General features: G+C 45.7%; 2 protein-coding genes across 2 annotated transcripts in view; one reads left to right on the top strand and one right to left on the bottom strand.

Annotated features, from left to right (window-relative positions):
- Window positions 1–307: 307 nt before the first annotated feature.
- LOC115315708 lies at window positions 308–6,099 on the top strand. Its single transcript, XM_040216189.3, has 5 exons — window positions 308–572; window positions 1,593–1,699; window positions 1,783–1,806; window positions 1,896–1,931; window positions 4,369–6,099. The coding sequence occupies exons 1-5, from the start codon at window positions 491–493 to the stop codon at window positions 5,203–5,205; spliced, it is 1,086 nt and encodes a 361-aa protein (XP_040072123.2). The 5' UTR covers window positions 308–490; the 3' UTR covers window positions 5,206–6,099.
- Window positions 6,100–12,043: 5,944 nt separating this feature from the next.
- Window positions 12,044–17,774, bottom strand: part of LOC8031407 (ATP-binding cassette sub-family A member 13-like) — a 74,007-nt gene continuing 68,276 nt past the window's right edge. The window contains exons 20-21 of the mRNA XM_040216187.1: window positions 17,483–17,696; window positions 12,044–12,307 (exon numbers count right to left, since the gene is read on the bottom strand). Of these exons, the coding sequence (XP_040072121.1) occupies window positions 12,044–12,307; window positions 17,483–17,696 (478 nt within the window). The remainder of the gene's footprint in view (window positions 12,308–17,482; window positions 17,697–17,774) is intronic.

Below are 17,774 nucleotides of genomic sequence, written 5' to 3'. Positions count from 1 at the left end.
AAGCGAAGTCTGCGATGCAGTATTAAGCAATGCAAAACGTCACGCTTGCATTGCTTGATGCTACATATAGCAGACTTCGCTTTTGGTCTAAACATATGTTTCAGCACTGTCATTCGCTGAGCCGATTCCGCAAACAGCAGTGATTGGCTGTCCGCATGTTTTGCGGGAAAGAAGACGCACGGACTTTTTTTAGAGTGTGTACGGTCAAACTACAATTCAATAACAAAAAAAAAGAAAGTTTAGTTTTACAAGACAGTTTGTAGGAATTGAGTGTAAAGTAAGTGTAAAGTAAGTGTAAAGTCACGACATCACCTGGCGGTGATGTCGTGACTTATTGCCGATGCACTGGAAGCAAACATTTGCCTTCGGTCAACTTCCGATAGGGCACCGCAGGTTTTTTTCCACCGGACTCAGTGAGATTAATGGGACGACTGATTGACTGATTGCATATGAATGTATATCTTCTCTTGCGTTCTGTTCCAGCTGTGTAATGTCCACGTCAGCAATGTTGAGGAGGAGTTTCGGCTGCGCCTTGCTCTTTCTGCTGTTCGCTGTTGCCGAGCTGAAATCCAGTATGTTCTGCTCGCGACTCCATTTATATTTGCGCTCATATTCACGCACTCAGCTAAGTAAATTATAAAGAGACTTGTGCACTCTAAAAAAAGCCCGTGCGTCTACTTCCCCACACGACACCCGGAGAGACGATCACTGCAACTTATGGAGGCAGCTCAGCGAATGACGATGAGGAAACATATGTTTAGGCCAAAAAACGCAGCCTGAGTTGTGACATTAAGCAATGCAAGCGTGACGTTTTGCATTGCTTAGTGTCACAACTCAGACTGCGTTTTTCGGTCTAAACATATGTTTCGGCATCGTCAATCACTGAGCTGCCTCCATAAGTTGCGCTGATTGGTTCTCCAAGTGGTTGTGTGGAAAAGTGTGTAAATTGGCTCTCCGAGTGTTCGGGAAAGTAGACGCACGGGATTTTTTTAGAGTTTATACTGCCGCCCATATATCATCAATATCGTCAGCAGCCCCCGGGCACTCCCACATTGCTTCGTGCTTTGCGCATAGCGTTAGTCACATTGAGATTTTCTGAAGCAATCTGTTACCGAAACTACAAAAAAAGAAAAAAAAAGAAAAAAGAAAAACACGCGAGGCTGTGCACTGATGCTTTCAGATATGGTTTCTTCTATTTCGTCCTTGTCTTTGCGCTGTTTTGTTTTATCATGTCTACTTACCAACTAGCCCAAACTTCTACGTTAATAAAAAAAACAAAAAAAAAAACACGCGAGGTAGTGCACTGATGCTCGGTATCAATTCGTAGCTCAGATACAACTGACACGTGGTACACATCACTGCCAAGTTTATCACTATTAGTATTAGCTAATGCGTGATTTCTCTTATGAATAAAAAGACCCGAGGTGAATCTTAATAGTTTCGTATAAGAGACAACCTCAACAGCTGCGGTTATGCCCTTTCTTGTGTTGTCGTCTGGTGTTTAAGTACGTCTGCCTGCTAACTCATTCGTTAGATTTGTTTTTCTAAGAACACAGGCTGCAATTTCAGTTTCCTACTTTGTTTTCCTACAGGCAACGTCACCAAAGATGCCACTAACGACTACCAAAAGTTTAACGTTCGGTTGGCGGATGGAACCAGTTTCGACATCACCACTAATGGCTTCGAGAAGTTTTCAAATGTGAGGCGTTTTATTCCACTTATTTCAAAACGTTTACCAGCATTAAAAAAAAAAAATCGCGGCTTAATTTTTTTTTATTGCAGTGCTTACAAGAAGGTGTCACGCAAGTAAGTAAAATAATGCATGGCATGTTCGATACCTTGGCGATGCAGCAAGTGTTGCGGTTACCACTAACCCTTTTCTTCAATGAACACAGGGCAACAACTCAGTCCACATCATCAAGTTCAATGAAGTGAGTACCGACGCCGCAATATCACTATCACGAGCCTCGTGCTGTAACATATAAACTATTGGCCACATGTACGACCAAAAGCGTCGTGGTGCTCGGCATTCCACGATTTACTATAAACGTTCGCCATGGCGTCTTTACTTGGATTCATTTTGTTTCCATTAACGGAAATAAGACTAACGTCACACTCAACTTTGACGGTGTTAACTTAGGAATGTGATGGCTCCAAGCCTCCACCGTGGTTACTTCATCGAACTTGTCATTTAGGACTGATGATAAGCCTACTCCGTTTCCCTTTACGTCCGAGCGCAGCGGCTGCTACGAGCCATCGGAGTCAATCCAAGGTCGTGTGAGTGTCACGTGACCTTAGAGAGGGGGCACAGCGACGCGCGGAAAGCGTGTCATGGGCTACGTTCACAGAGCGGGATGGGCTAGGATAGCTCGTAACGTCAGCTGCGTCTAGATGTAAGGTGAAACTGACTGTACACTCTCAAGAAAAAAGGGTGTAAAAGGGCGTATCATCACACCCTTTGTCCCGTATAATACACCCCAAAACTTCAATTCGACGTACAGCGCCTTACAGTCGAACAGACGGCCCAAAATTTTACGAGGGGCTATTTAGCCGTGTGGTACAACTTATTAAAATAGCTAATGTACGTTTTACTGACTGCAAAAAGAAAAAAAAGAGTAATAATCGGTTTTTTTTTTTGGCCCTACTGTAAAAACTCGGTGTTTTCTTTATGTGGTCTTTGATTCGTACTTTAGCTATTGATTAAGTTATATCACACCGTTATCAAGCGCCTCGTAAAATTCGGGGTCGTCAGTACGTCGAAATGAAGTTTTGGGGTGTATTACATGGGACAAAGGGTGTAACGATACACCTTTTTTTCTTGAGAGTGTAGTAGCTTCGTTCGATTTACTTGCACCTCCTGCACCGGTGCCGAAGGTGCAGGTGCAGAAAAGTCTGGGGCGGTGTGCTTCCGGTCGTATCTCAATACACATGCCGAAAGTACACCGCCATACACTTTTCTGCACCGGTGCAGAATGTGCAGGTAAATCGAACAAAGCTAATAAGTGGCTCGTGACGTCACGGCGAGGAAAATACAACGTCACTATAGACAATTGCAAGCGTGGCGCCTGACTGGTGCCCCATGGGTGCAAGCATGTGCAGCGTGTGCGTGAATGCAGCTTTGGCAAGCTTGCAATTGCACGCACTTGTACTTGCAATTGCTCGTACTTATGTGCAATTGCAAGCTTTGGCAAGCTTGCATTGGCACGTAATTGCAAGCAGGGCGACTGGCCGCCGCCATGTTTCTGCTCGTGCGGGCAAGGACGCGCAATTACAAGCTTGCCAAAGCTACGTTTACGCCCACGCTGCAGATGCTTGCACGCATGGGGCATCAGTCAGGCCACGTCTCTGCGCGTGCCGGCAAGTGCGTGCATTTACAAGCTTTCCACCGATGGTATACGTTCTCGCACACGCTGCACGTGCTTGCGTCGCATGGGGCACCAGAGGCGCCCTGACTGCCCTGACGCGTGTGCAAGCGTGTGCAGCACGCGCGTGAACATAGCTTTGGCAAGCTTGCAGTTGCGCAGGCTTCACCGCAAGACCAGAGAATTAACGGCGGCCAGTCGGATAGCATCCCGACTGGTGTCCCATGCGTACAAGCGCGTGCAGCACGAACGGGAAGATATATTTGGCAGGCCTGCGATGGACGTATTGCTAAATTACCCGTGCATCAAGAAGAATGCTGGGAATGTAGGTACACGCGCAGCATGCGCTCGACTTCCCCGTATAAAAGATTCGAAGTAAATAACCGAAATAAGGCGTTGACGAACGCACGTGCAAGATGCCATTTATTTTAGACTTTTGCTTTAGAGCAGTGACTTCCGCAGACGCCAGCACGTGCGACGCGTGTAACTACACTCGCAGCATGCACCTTGGTGCTTGAATAATTTAGCAAAAGGTCTATTGTACGTACTTGCTCACACAAGGAGGAACAAGGCGGCCGCCAGATACCCTGTTTGCAATCTTCTATAGATTATCCCAGTTGTGGAACTCCCGCGGAGAGGGTATACCCCCTTACCTCCTTCAGCCCGCCACCTTAGCCCCCCGTTAGCCTGCCGTTGTTTGAAGCACCATCTAGATTTTCGTTCCAAACCGTGTTCCAAAGAGTACGGTTACCGTTGCACTACAGCTGTAGTTGCAGCCGTCTCAAAATGATGTCGCGTCGAACGACGGGACGGGAGGCGGGCCGTGAGAGGAGAGAGAGATAGAGAGGGGGGTGGGTACTGCTCGTGGAAGGGCGTCTCTGGGTAGTTAGGTAACCACGCTACTCAAGTAACTTTGGGCTCATCCTCTTCATGATGTCACGGTGCAACCATAAAAAGACACCACCAAAAAATCATGGCACTACTAACCAACTGTCCCATATCGCAGTGCGCAGTAGACTTGTACAGACGCGTACAGTCCAACATCACCAGCCATTTCCGCATCCGGGACATCGGCGACTTGGGCGCAGCCCTTCGGAACATTTCCTCCCTCCACCGCCTAAATGGAAACATTGTCAAGAACCTCGAAACGGTCCAGAAGAGCTTCCAACGTCTACGCATCCCCAATGTCGAAAACACGCTGTTCCACCGGTCTCTCACGACGGCCGACCACGTATTCCGAGACATGTCCAAGACGGTCACATCCGGGCAGCGCGTCCAGACCTCCTTTCAGAACTTCAACAAGACCCTGGAGACGATCGGCAGTCTGGCGACCGCCGGTGCCAAGTCCGTCACGCCAACGGTCAACCAACTCAAGTTCCAGATCCAGGAGGACCTCAAGAACATCCACGACATCACCAGGTCACTCCCCAAGGCGGATGTGGTTAAACTGACGCAGAACACGGTGGGCAACTTCACGGTCCTGGTCCGCAATCTGACGGGCTCTCTGCCGGAAGTCATGCGTAGAGCCGGCACGCAGGGAACGCAGGGCACCAGGCCGCTCAGGGAATTCATCTCCACGATGACACAGAGTCTCAAGAACGCGTCGTTTTCCATCTCCGGCAACTCGAGCGCCATTCCGGCAGCGGGCCAGGACCTCATGCACGCGTACGACGGCTTCCAGCTGGCCGTCAACAACGGAGTGGTGGCCATGTCCGATTTGGTGCGTGGTTCACTGAGGCTCGTCAATCCCGCCAACTGGAACGTCCAGGTCGGTGGCGGCGGTAAGATGGAGCCTGTGCGCATCAACAGATTCATCGGTAGCCTGTTCAAGCGCCGAGGATAATGGGCGGCGCCCGTGGCGCCGGAGGAGGCTCTTATGCTCCTATGCACCGAATGAGCGTGATGCAAAGAAACGAAAACAGTGGCACAAACAAAGAACAAACGAAACTTTTTTTTTTTTAGTTTGTCCTTTGTTTGCGCTATATAGTTACGGAGCATGTTAGATCTCTACCAGCTTGCACACTTGCAGCCGAAAGTGTATGCCTGTCAGTGCTCCGCGCGCGTTCCCATGCAAGAACGTTCGTGTATAGAACGTATCAACACGTTTTATTTTAAGTCCATGAAGTATTCACCTTGTCGGTGTAGACGTCTTGAATTGCGAGACCAAGCGAATCAATTATTGTTTCAATGTAAATAGATCACCCATGTATTTACTATTATACTATACTCCGTCTCACGTTAGCATGAACTATTGTTAGCCGCGCATGTTAAAAGCGCGTGCTAATTGCTTTGGATGAAGCCTCGGCAGCTACACAAGCGCTAGTGCAGCGAGTGTTCCAGTCAAGGCAGTCAAGCTAGCCGCTCGCGCTTGTACAGCCTTCGCAGTTAGTCCGTGCTAATGTGAGACAAAGTATAACGCCTTTTATTATGCTCGCCTCATGTATGCACGTCATGATGTATTCCATGTATAGAAATTCTCCATGAATTAAAACCTCTCCGTGGTAGAATCCTGCATTTCTTAAGACTTCACTTCTGGCTGATAGAAAATGTGCGTAAGTGGCGTCTGTAGCGACAAATAAACAACAAATAAACATCGCCATTTCTCAGTAAGGCCTCCCGTTCCTTGGTTCTGGAAGATCCGCGCTATTTGTGCGTATACTCTGTTCGGAAAATCCCAATAACACGTAGTCAATTTAAACTTGTAAGATAAACAAACAAGAAAAAAAAATGGAAAGGAGTTTTTTGGGAATTGATCTACACGTCGGGAAAAAAGTTTGACGAAGGGACCGGGACATCACCAATCGCAGCAGGCGGGGATGTCCCGCACCGCTTCATCCCGTCGTGTAAATTAGGGCACCTGGAAGTCTCTGTTTGTCACCCGGCTAAGGTACGGGGGTGGATTTATGGGTCAGCCTTGGGAAAGGAAGGGGCGGGGGGGGGGGGGGGGTTGTTGCAAGGATATGACATCATGGACGAAACGTTGCCCAGATCTGTTTTGTTGACCTAAACTAATAATTTCTTCAAAAAAAAAAAAAAAAAAAAGAAAAACTGGTGTATGTTGATTTTTCATTAAAGGAGCTGTGCAACACTTTTAGTGCTTTGCTTAAATCATTTGGGAGTTGGTGCCTCGACCTTTCAAAAGTAAAGAATTAAAAAAAAAAAAAAAAAAAAACGCTTTTGGCTGCATGTTTTAGTTTTTATTTTAAAAATGAACAAAGATTGAGGTTTTCGGTACCTCTCAACTCCTTCACTATCTTCCGAGTCATGTGCGCTGTGACGTCAATGGGGGACCCGCGGGGTTCCGGTGAAGGTCTCTCTCTAGAGCCATCAGTGAGCAGCGAGAACTTACCGGCTCGCGACCACGTGCGCGAGCGAGTGGTCACGTGGCGCGATCAGCATGTTGAGAGGAGGAGAGCCTCGTGTCTGGGTCCCGCCATCCACCGTCCGTCCAGGTCTGCGTCCTTTCCCCTCCGGCTTCTGGCGACTGTTCGCGGTAGCAGATAGAGCTGACGGTTTTGTTGACCTCGGATAGATGGCGCCATTAAAACTCCGTATATTAAAAGTTGTGTCGATGATACCAGGTTTTTGACGTGTTTATATTTATGTTGGAAAGACAAGATTTATAGAATAATTACCTTCCATCGAGCAGGTATTTGCGCACTTCCTATCTTTTTACAAGTCCCCCATTGACGTCATGCCGCGTGGTTCTCATGGCCGCCGCTTGCGGCTGCAGGTCGGGAAATATTCTCACTTCTACCTCGCGATTACGCGGTGGAATTGCAACATTTCGAAGGAAGGAGGCGTGTTTTCTGTCCTTTCTGACAAGATAAACAATGTCAAAAGTAGATGATGCAAATTCTTTCCAGGTTAAAATCGCTGCACAGCTCCTTTAAGGGGAGACACTATCCAAGAGGGAACTTTTGAACCTATGGCTTCGCGTAGCTCCCACGAAGTGTTTTAGCTCGACAGTGTTGACACACCGTCATGTCGGAATAAAAATGGCATACTGATAACAAAGCATACTACATACCATGTGTTGCGAGGGTAATCCATACGACGTTTATTTGAGGTCTGTATCACACGAAACAAGGAGATAGAATCGATGAAAGTACCTTTTCGATAGCAGCATTTGTCACCGTTGCCTCAGAAAACAAGGGGACGACCAGGGGAAGAGATTGACCTATTAATCTAAAATTGTAATCAGCGATCAAACTATATCAAACCAAACGATAGGGCCCCTTGAACCCTTGCCGTATGGCAAGGGTTCAAGGGGCCCTATCTTTTTGTTGAAACTCGTTTCGTAGACAACTTTACATGGACACATGTCTCGTTGACCCTCGTTACGCGAATTGCACGCTGTAGGCACATTTCGTCACGTGTGTATCACTGGGGTCGCGTTTAACCCCCCCCCCCCCCTCCCCCTCTCCCCGCTTGCGTTCACGACGCTCCGTGGCGACAGTTTGCGGTGGCTCATCACAAAAATGTTAACCCACCTAGCCGACCTGTACACGCCGCTTTGCGACAGTCTCATGCAGCTTATCACAAGAAAAAAAATCTAATCTGAACTGTCAATAAAGCAATTTGTCGATGAACAAATCTGTCGATGAAACATCGCGTGCCGATGAAACGTAGTCGATGAACTGATTGCCACTGCTTGGCGGCCACTTGGTTGGTGAGATCGCTACAGCTGAGCCTGTGTTTGTGGATCCAGCGTTCATGTCCGTCGTGGTCGGTTTCAAACAGTGTTTGACAAAGTACTCGATAAATGTAGTTAAGTCACAAAATACCTGCTTCATAAAGTACTTAACATACGACTCAAGTTACTTGTATTGTTAAGTATCTTGAGTAGGATAAAAATACTTAGAAATGCAATTCAATTACTTTTGAAGATTTTTCCGTTTACCATAATAGTTTATTACCACGCACCAGTACAAAACGGTACAACAAAAATACATTGTAGTTTTTTTTTTCGCAGTCCAACTATAAGGAACAGGATATCACTGATATATGTTACAAAACATTTCTGGGACCAAAAAGAAAAAAAAAAAAAGAGGTCGCTTTAGGTATGGTGACATCGTTGAATATCACGTTTTATATTCCCTAAATGGGGAGTTCACTATAAACTAACTTGGGATACGGAAATGAGTGAATGGATAGCAAAGAGAGCCTCCATTATAGCCATGGCGCTGGTCACAACCTCTTTAAGTCGGTTGCGTTCAGAAAGGCACTCAACGTAGGGGGACGCTTTGTTGGTGTTTTGAGAGGTCATCCTGCTCATAGTTCATTTCCTGTCCTGTTCTCTGCTTATCAATGTTCGCTTACAGACAGTGTGGCGCGAAAGCAATAAATGCCGGACTGACAAAAAACGAAAAAAAGAAACAAAGAAGTATTTATGTTTTGCCGTAGCAGGGTAAAATATATAACAAGCAAAAAAAAGTGTCTTCTTTTTGTGCCCACTTCTCATTTTCTCCTGTTTGGTAATTTCTTGACACTTAAGTCTGCATTGTTTTCGTGGGTTGTTTCCTGTTCTGCGTTGCGCCTCACTGTGGCAATCTTTGCTTTCGTAAAACCACCACTTTTGTTTGAAGATTTTTTGGGGGAAACTTTATAAACAAAAGACACCTGTGGGAACTCGAGGGGAAAACCTTAATTGTACGAACTTTGGGGTGAAATATGAATCACAATCGGCACAAAAGCGATGTTTTCACGAGCTCAATCTAAGTCACCGTAGCTTATCGGAGCTAGCGAAAGGATTTGGTTGCGAGAAAGAATGTTCACGTTTGCTCGTGCCACGCCCACGCCACTTCGTACCGAAAAACTCGGAAAATGGCAGAATGTCAAAAATGTATTTGAGATAATGAGCACAAGATGCTCAGAAATGTAATTAAAATACATTATCAAATACTCTCAATCAAAAGTATTTGCAAGATACCAAGGTACTTCAAAAAGTACTTGAAATACAGTATTTCGAGTAGAATATTTGAGATAGGCACAAGTATGGTTTCAAGTACTTCTTTCTTTTTTCTTGTTGCTTGAAGTCGGGACGCGCGAGAAGAGCGCGTAGAAAAATAAATGCCCGTTGGTCGTCGCGACCAAGTAACTGAGCGATACTATCGGCCATGTTGATTTGATCGTAAAAAAGTGCGCAATACGCATTTTTAGCGTAAGATCGTTTCGTAAATTTGACCTCTGGCTGTGCTGGCCTTTTTCTACTGGAAAGCCGGTGGTTTGGACGGGCCGGAGCAGAGCGCCGGAAATATCTCGGAGGCCAAGCGCCTCTGCGCCTGCTTCACATAACCACCGCCAGGAGTGCCACCTCCCCATGCAATGAAGACGATACTTGTCTGCTGCGCACCGCTACTACCGCAACGTACGTAATTTCAAAATTTTCAGAACGCATATTTCATAACTGTGAGCAGCAACAGATGTAGTTTCCAAAAGTGAATAAATGTAGGGGTCAGTAGGTATGACCCAACACGAATTACAGGCCAGGGGGACGAGCTTGTAAACTTTCACAATGTCGAAGCAGCGACCAGTTTCAATAAAGCCTTAAAGATGAACCTTTGCATAGAGTCACCGAGTATAAGTACCTAGGAGTCTTGATGACATCTGATCTTAACTGGAACGCACACGTTAAATATGTATTTAATAAAGCTCTCACGAAATTATTCTTTCTGAAGAGAACCTTAAAATGTTCGTCTTGTGACACAAAACTCCTAGCATATAAAACCCTTATACGTCCAGTGCTTGAATACGCAAATATTGCTTGGTTCCCTCACACGAATATAAACATAAACACACTTGAAAGCCTCCAGAGAAAGGCAATTAGGTTTGTTTATCATAAGTATGGTCGTTTTGACTCCCCCACAGAGCTTCTGAAAAGAGCAGGTTTACAGACCATTACTGACCGCACAACATTAAATCGTCTGAAATTTCTCTACCTTCTTTTACAAGGCGCCTTTAAGATTGACTCATCCAAGTACGTTCAATTGTCTAACACAAGACCGACTAGACACAAGCACAGCCATACACTTGTTGACTATTCGTTTCATAATAACACTTTTAAACATTAATTTTTTCCCTCTGCCATTAGAATCTGGAATAGCCTTGATCCACACGTGTTCAGTCACGGCACTGTTGAATCATTTATGAATGCAGTCGAAGATGAACTTTTTTCGAAATTATTGGATGTTTTGAATGACGAGAAGTGTTGTTCATCCGTTGTTAAATGCCTCACATGTATCTTTTATTATGTACCAATGCCTGCAATAATCCCTTCGGGGATTGGCAGTATTTTGAAATAAATAAATAAATAAGCTGCAAGTTTCTATTGCTGAAGTCAAGGGCAGGGGCGAATCCAGAACTCCGTTTTTTTTTTCTTTTGGGGGGGGGGGGGGGGCAGAAAATTTGTAAGGATACTATTATCCGATTCTTTCTTGTGCACCGGGGGGTCCACCCATGCCAAATTGCCCTCCGAGAAGGGGGGAGGGGTGGGGGTCGACTTTGTCTGAAGGAGGGGGGAAGTGGCCGCCCCCGTCGCCCCCCCACCCCCCCCCCCCCCCCCCCCCTTGGATCCGTCCCTGGTCAAGGGCGAGGCCAAGATCAGAAGGTGAAGAGAAATTGAAACGGTCAGTGTGCTATAGAGTTCCAACCACTACGAAGTCCCCTAGTAAGTGTGACAGGTGTTAGAGGTGCCAGGGCTCACGTTTCGTACATGACGTACTGTGGCTTTCGTCAGGCACCTGCCACTACCTCGAGGTGCGAGAGAGAGAGATGGCCAGGTCAGTAAGTCAAGCAGCGCGAAAGAGGTCGTGGCAGTGTGGTCAAAGCTCATCCTGCTTTGACGACATTGAGGCCCGAACCAAGCTGGGCTTTGAGAGAAGCCTCAGCAGATTGCCGAGGTTTCACTCAGAGACGCTAAGGAAGGACTGTCTAGACAGGCTTCCTTAATGACCGTCGCACCTTTTTTTGCAAGTCTGCCTAGAACGCGGCAAAAAGCATGGTAAAAAGAAAAAAAAAAACGAACTAATTACCTAAGAGGGATCCACAGCTACCACGCCAAATGCCCAAGATAGCACCAAGAATGGAAGGACGCAAGAGAGTCCTTGCATTCTTGTGTCACTTCGTTCACGTTTTCTGTCTTGTATGGGGGAGCAGAGCACCCTTGTGGTGATAGATGGCAACTGACAATCGGGCAGCCAACATCAGTATACATATGAGGCTATGGTAGAGAATTAAGACATACGTAGGTAAATTTTAGATCAGATATATGTTATCTTATCAAGACGCACACGTTTCAAACGCCAAAAGCGCCACTTTTTCTTCCGAGAGGCAAACCTTATAAGAACTACTTCGCGCGAAGTATAAACACTGCGAAAATTTTTTTTCCTTCAGGTAAGAACGAATATAGGAGATGAAAAAATTACAAACTCTAACCACAAGTTTATTAAACAGTTCTGTTTACTAAACTTAAGGTTAGAGTTGATGTCTTCCCCTAACCAGGCAGAGAGCTGCCAAAAGTTTACCTTCAAAATGAGGTGAGCTGAATAAGTGGGCGAGAGAGATGGGAGGGATATCGCGCGATAATGTGAACTGTAAAATTAATATTACCAATCTCTGGGCACGTTAGTTCAGGTGTTAACGATATACTTTATTTAGACATTTGGCTATTCGGGTAGCTTTTATTCCTTACTACTTTCTTTTGACTTCGATCGATCGGGGTGCAGACCCCTCGGCACTGCATTTTGCAGGACCGGACCTTTCGCCACTGAAGTGCCCTGCTCAGCCTTGGCGTCCTGCTCGCGAGCAAACTGGATGAAGATCTGCTCCAGGGTGCTGTCCGACGCTAAAACGTGCGCCAGCTTAAACTTCCTTTCCAGTTCTTCTACCTTTGTGAAGAGGACGCTCCAGAGGAGTTTTTCCTCCATGTGATACTCGAAGGTGTCCTGGAAACGCGACAAGACGCCAAATTACAAGAATGTCGACCCTTTGCCGTTCTAGCGTGGCAAAGGTGGTAACACATAATGTGATGTGTTAGTGTGGAGAGAAGGTGCACACACGTGGAGACCGGACAGCGCGAAGCGGCCCTGTGTCGTGCAAGGTATAAGCGCGTCAGCGCTCACTGGATGCCTTACTTGTGGGAGCCACCCTCTGCGGTTGCAGCGTAAATGCGACCTCCTCAGAGCCTGGTGGAGCGTGAGACTCAATTGGGTTGACGGATCGGGGGGGGGGGGGGGGGGGGGGGGGGGGGGGAGAGAAGAGGGGAGAGGGGGGGGGGGGAGAGGGGGGGGGGTACAGTATTCAAGTCTCCAGCTTTTTGCTCGCCCTCCCTCGGCGGAAACGGTAAGTGCTCTAGTGAGGGTCCTCCGGTTCTCCTGCTCAGCGGGCACGGCGGAACTGCTCGCGATCATCACTCGCGAAACGTGATGTACGAATGCTAACAACGCTCTCACTGTCCCAATGTAGTGCTGCAGCCGGTATGAAATTGTACCTTAGTGGAGAATTTCTTTGTTATTGCGTGTAGAAGCAAACGCAAGCCCTGTGCGTTAGCGTTAGAGTTGAATGCTCCCCTTCGGCGCATGCACATCGCCGCCAGGCTCCAATCGAAGACCGCAATTTTGGGCTCCGCGCACGCCCCGTATGGGACATGCAACGCTAACGCAAGCACACGGTTCTTGCGTTCGCTCGGATACGTAATAGTGAAATTCTTTACTCTTTCACCGGCTTCCAATGCCAATGAAACGTGCTGCAGAGAGCAGACATGAAAGCTGGAGGCGCTCCTTCGAACTGGAAAGGCTAAGATTGGCAAAGCGACGGCGTGTAAAAATTAAATGGACTAAATGTTCTGAAGTGATTAATAATAATAACAAAAAACTCGTTTTTTTTATTTTTTATTTTTATTTTGGAGCATTTCGTCTGGAAGGATTACCGGCAACTTTGGAAGTATTGCCGATTGTCAAAAGTTGCGAATTTGATAACACAGTATGCTTTACCCAGAATTAATATTATTTGACATGAATTTCTCAGATTGGCAAGAATGATTACATTAATTTTAGAGTAGTATTTTATTTTATAACTTGTTAATTAAAAATGCGGTAATTAGCAACAGTGATAATAATTTGCACACTTGATAGCCATACTTGTTCACGCGTTTGAAATTAGATCTCATAGGCAACAAGTCTTATTAGAGCTTGAAAAAAAAACCTCCCTTTTAAAATATCTTAATTGTATTGTTATTATTAATACAAACTGCAGCAATGTAGGCCCCAGTAAACATCGCGATTATAAAAATACGCCATTTAACCATAATAGTCGTTCCAGAAAGGTACCATTTTGTTTTCATTTTAGCATATGAAAAACGCTGACATCGTTATCAAGATCGACAAACAGTCAAACAGTGGATGTAATAGAAAGTCATATGCGTCACGCGTTGCTTTAAACACACACACACACACACACACACACGCACACACACGCACACACACACACACGCACTTCTGCAGTCTGACTCTGTTTCCGTTTTAAGTTTTTGTAATAAGAACAGCGTTTTTCTTTGATTTATACCTTTTGTGAAGATATTCTAAACTCATCACCCGTCGCTATATTTTGTAAAATTAGGATTGATTCTGTTATTCTTGTGCCGAGAATAATATTAAGGCAATTAATCACATAAATACCCCAAAAACCAATTAAAATGCCCGCAGTTCAATATTTCACATGACAATTATCTGAGCGAGAAAAGGCAGCAAGAACGCACAAATATCAGCACTGATTTTTCAACAAATACAATATTTTATTCAAGGTGATTCTACGTATCTAATTTTGAATTCTTTCATAACCCGAGATGTGTCTCATGATTGGGCTAAAAAGTTATTCGCGGAAACTTTATTTTGTGACATACGTGTCCTATCCAGGCACTTCAAAATATTTTGGCGAGTTCAGTGTCCCTTTAAAAAAAGCTAAGCACCAAACGCCAACTACGCACGACGTGCGGACTATGGGGTCTATGCACCGTGTGCGGACTATTTAAGCAAAATCTTTTATTCTTGACCCCAAATTTGTCCCTGCGGACTATAAACATCGGGTGCGGATTATTGCCCGGAAAATGCGGTAATTGTATTAGCCCATCCTCAGAGGAGCGTTCATTCATCCACAACGGACACGGGTGAAGTTTATTAGCGCCACCTAAAATAAAACGCTTTGCTGCATTTTTTTTTTTTTTGGTTTCTCCAGTACATGCAAAACGAAAGTATTGTCAGCTGACGGATGGAAACGCACGTGCAGTCAAATATAGTGCAGTTCTTGCATTGCAAATGTGAGCACAGGTAGTATAGCCTACCTTACCTTAAATGTAGTATAGCCTACCTTAAATGTAGTATAGCCTACCCAGGTAGGACAGTGCTTTGAACAAAAATTTTATTTTTGTTAGGAAATTTATAGTGCCTGAAAAAGCCAGACGCCAAGGCAGAGCCAAACTTGACCCTCTTTGGTTAGCATCTGTGTGCCTTGGCCCTAATTCGCCAAACAAGTGCGAAAGTTGCTTCGCAGTGGGTAGTTTCGCTGCCATGATGCACCTTTGGGCCTAAATTGCCAAACATGTGCTAGAGTCAGGCTTCACTTCTGAGCTTGTTCGGTCTTCAAGTGTCAACTCTGAGCATAAACTGCCAAATGAGTGTCAGATATAGGGGTCACTGCTGGCTGTCATCTAACATCAATGACTCAAGTCTGGCATTTTGGATATGGTGGCAAGCCAAAGAAAAGCCATACGAACGCTAAAGGAAAATACACTGGCGCTGACTAACGCCTTGTAGAAAACTGCATTAGGCCCAAGTTATCCCCTGGGTAGGATTGCCAAGCTTGTACCAAGCTAGGCGTGTTTTTTTTTTTTTTGCGTGCAGCGTGGATAAATAGCGCTCGTACGGCTCATTTGGTTGTGCCGAAATACGTTAGTTAGCGCTTACGCACCTATAAAGCGTCCAACAAAATCGATTACAAACACGCACACATTGCTCTAACTAAATTCTGCATGCAGCAGAAAGTTGTGTACGCATACACTTTAAAAACAAAGTCCGTTCTTGAAAGGTTCCTCGACGCTCCCAGAACTCTTTCAGCTCGTAAAGAACGGCTTCGCCTCTTAAGTACTAGTGCCTCCTGACGCACTAAAAGGTAACTGGGCGATGAAGAACTCTTCTGGGTCAAAAGTGGAGCTTAAAACAACCTCTTATAGGTTTTTCACGAAGAACCCTTTTAGGGGTGTTTAAAATAACTTTCTAGGGTGTAAAACATGAACAAGCCGAAGAACCCCTAAAGCCGGGATCACACTCTTCATGCATCATTACAAAAGACAGTCTACAAACAGGAGTCACCACAATATCCGTGGTTCGAATGCCGAGTGCCCAAGTGTTGCCCTTGAACTCGTTGCGCCGCGGCATTCGAAACAAGAAACTCGCGATGTCTCGCGTTCGAATCTGTATTCATACAGATTCGAACGCAAGTCATCGCGAGTTTCGTGTTTCGAATGCCGCGGGGCAACGAGTTCAAGGACAACACTTGCGCACTCGGCATTCGAACCACCGATATTGTGGATCGTGTTTTGTATGATGTACAAGCAGTGTGAACGCGGCTTTAGATTTCTTTTACGTCCAGATTTTTTTTTAGAGTACGCTATACGTATGCATGTACTACAATAGCTTTCTTCTTTTTTTAGGGGCGAAGCTCCTTAGGGTCTAGCCTTGTCCGTCCGTCCGTCCGTCCGGCGTCACTGCTCACATAAAAAAAAAATGTTTGTGCAGTCGACAGGATTCGAACTTGTGCCCCAATGAATTTCTAGCCCATCGCCTTAACCATTCGGCCACGACTGCGGGACGAGTAGAGAGCTTTGAGATGTGGTAGTAACTCAAGAGCTGGGGATGTCATGGATGAAACGTTGCATGTAGCCGCTCAACGTCTATACAGGAGAGGGCGCTGTGGTCAAATGCGTATATAATCGCGTTAAACTTTGCATGCATTGGCTCAACGTTTATAGACGAGAGGGCGCTGTGGTCAAATGCTCAAATGCGTATATAACCATGTTCCATACCACACATTCTCTTTCTGACATGGAACGTTCACTTAAGGGGTGGAGATGCGTTCCCACGGCTTCTAGCGGATCCACGCTGATCCGCTAGAAGAACCACTGGCTCTGCCTTTCACCGACCATAAAGCAGTAGTAATGACGTCGAAAAGCAACCCGAAACTCAGCACTACCTATATGAGCAATAAAAAAAATCAGCAGCATCAGCACTACCTATGAACAATAAAATCAGTATCATCAGCACCACCAGAGCTTCGCCCTAATCAACATCATTCACCACGTACAGATGCGGTCATTTTTTTCTTATTTTTTTTCCTTTTCTTTTGCTTGTTGGCCAGTGCGTAGCTGCGGAACCATACGAAATAAATGTTATACTGCGTCGTAAGTTGAAATCACGTGTTTGTCTTTGACTTCTTGCATAAGCTTTTATTTACCAAAGGTCCGAGTAAAAAAAAAAAAAGAAACATTAGATATTTTCAAAAAGTTGACTCCGAAATAACTATTTTTAATTTTTAATAAATTTAAACTGCTAATTGAAAAAAAAAGGCCCGAGACGCGTGTTTCTAAATCGTATAGTTACGCCGTTGGAAAGCAGGCCAAGCGGACGCATAAATGCGCTTTAATAATAAAAAAAATAAAAAAAAACGGGCAAAAAACAAACAAACAAAAACGAGTCTAGCCTAATACACGGTGTTGGCGGCGGACACAATGACATGCTAACAAGTATTTACGGACACGCCTGAAGCATACGTTGAAAGCATGTTTGCTTTTTACACATATGTATGCTTCGAACATAGCTAAAGACAGTTTTTGTACGACCAATGCACGCCTAAGTCGGTGTCTACGGACTGTCTTTTTTTTATGCTGTAATAGCGCTATAACCGCTGCCTGACGCTGACGCAGCACTCGAGTCTCATCCATGTCCTGTGGGTCGATACCTCTTTTTGCGTGACGTTATAAAACGTCAGCCTTAGGATCTTGTGGTCAAAGAAGAAAGATGTGCTGGTTCCGCGCCACAGCTCTGACCTATCTCTACTCGCGTGCATACCTCGTAGCGGGCCCTGAGTTGAATGCCCGGAAACACTCGTCGCACTTCCGCCACGAAACCGTCCAATTCCACCGCGGAGCCGTCCTCCAGGCGTAGGTTGAGCGAGTAGCCCGTGCCAAACTTGTTCTTGAGGTGCTGCAGGCTGCCCAGGCACTTGAACTGGCCGGCCACCATGATGCCGATGCGGTCGCAGGCCAGCTCGCACTCGTCCATGCTTCATGGCGCAAGCCCCAAAACTCTCGTTAAAACCAGCATTGAAAGACCGGCTTAAAAAAAAAAAAAGACAGATAAA

Source organism: Ixodes scapularis, unplaced genomic scaffold (assembly GCF_016920785.2).
Source record: "Ixodes scapularis isolate PalLabHiFi unplaced genomic scaffold, ASM1692078v2 PGA_scaffold3__209_contigs__length_174095766, whole genome shotgun sequence".
Taxonomy (NCBI): Eukaryota; Metazoa; Arthropoda; class Arachnida; order Ixodida; family Ixodidae; genus Ixodes; species Ixodes scapularis.
Note: the sequence above shows the minus strand (reverse complement) of the source record. Positions and strands in the feature narration are given on the sequence as shown.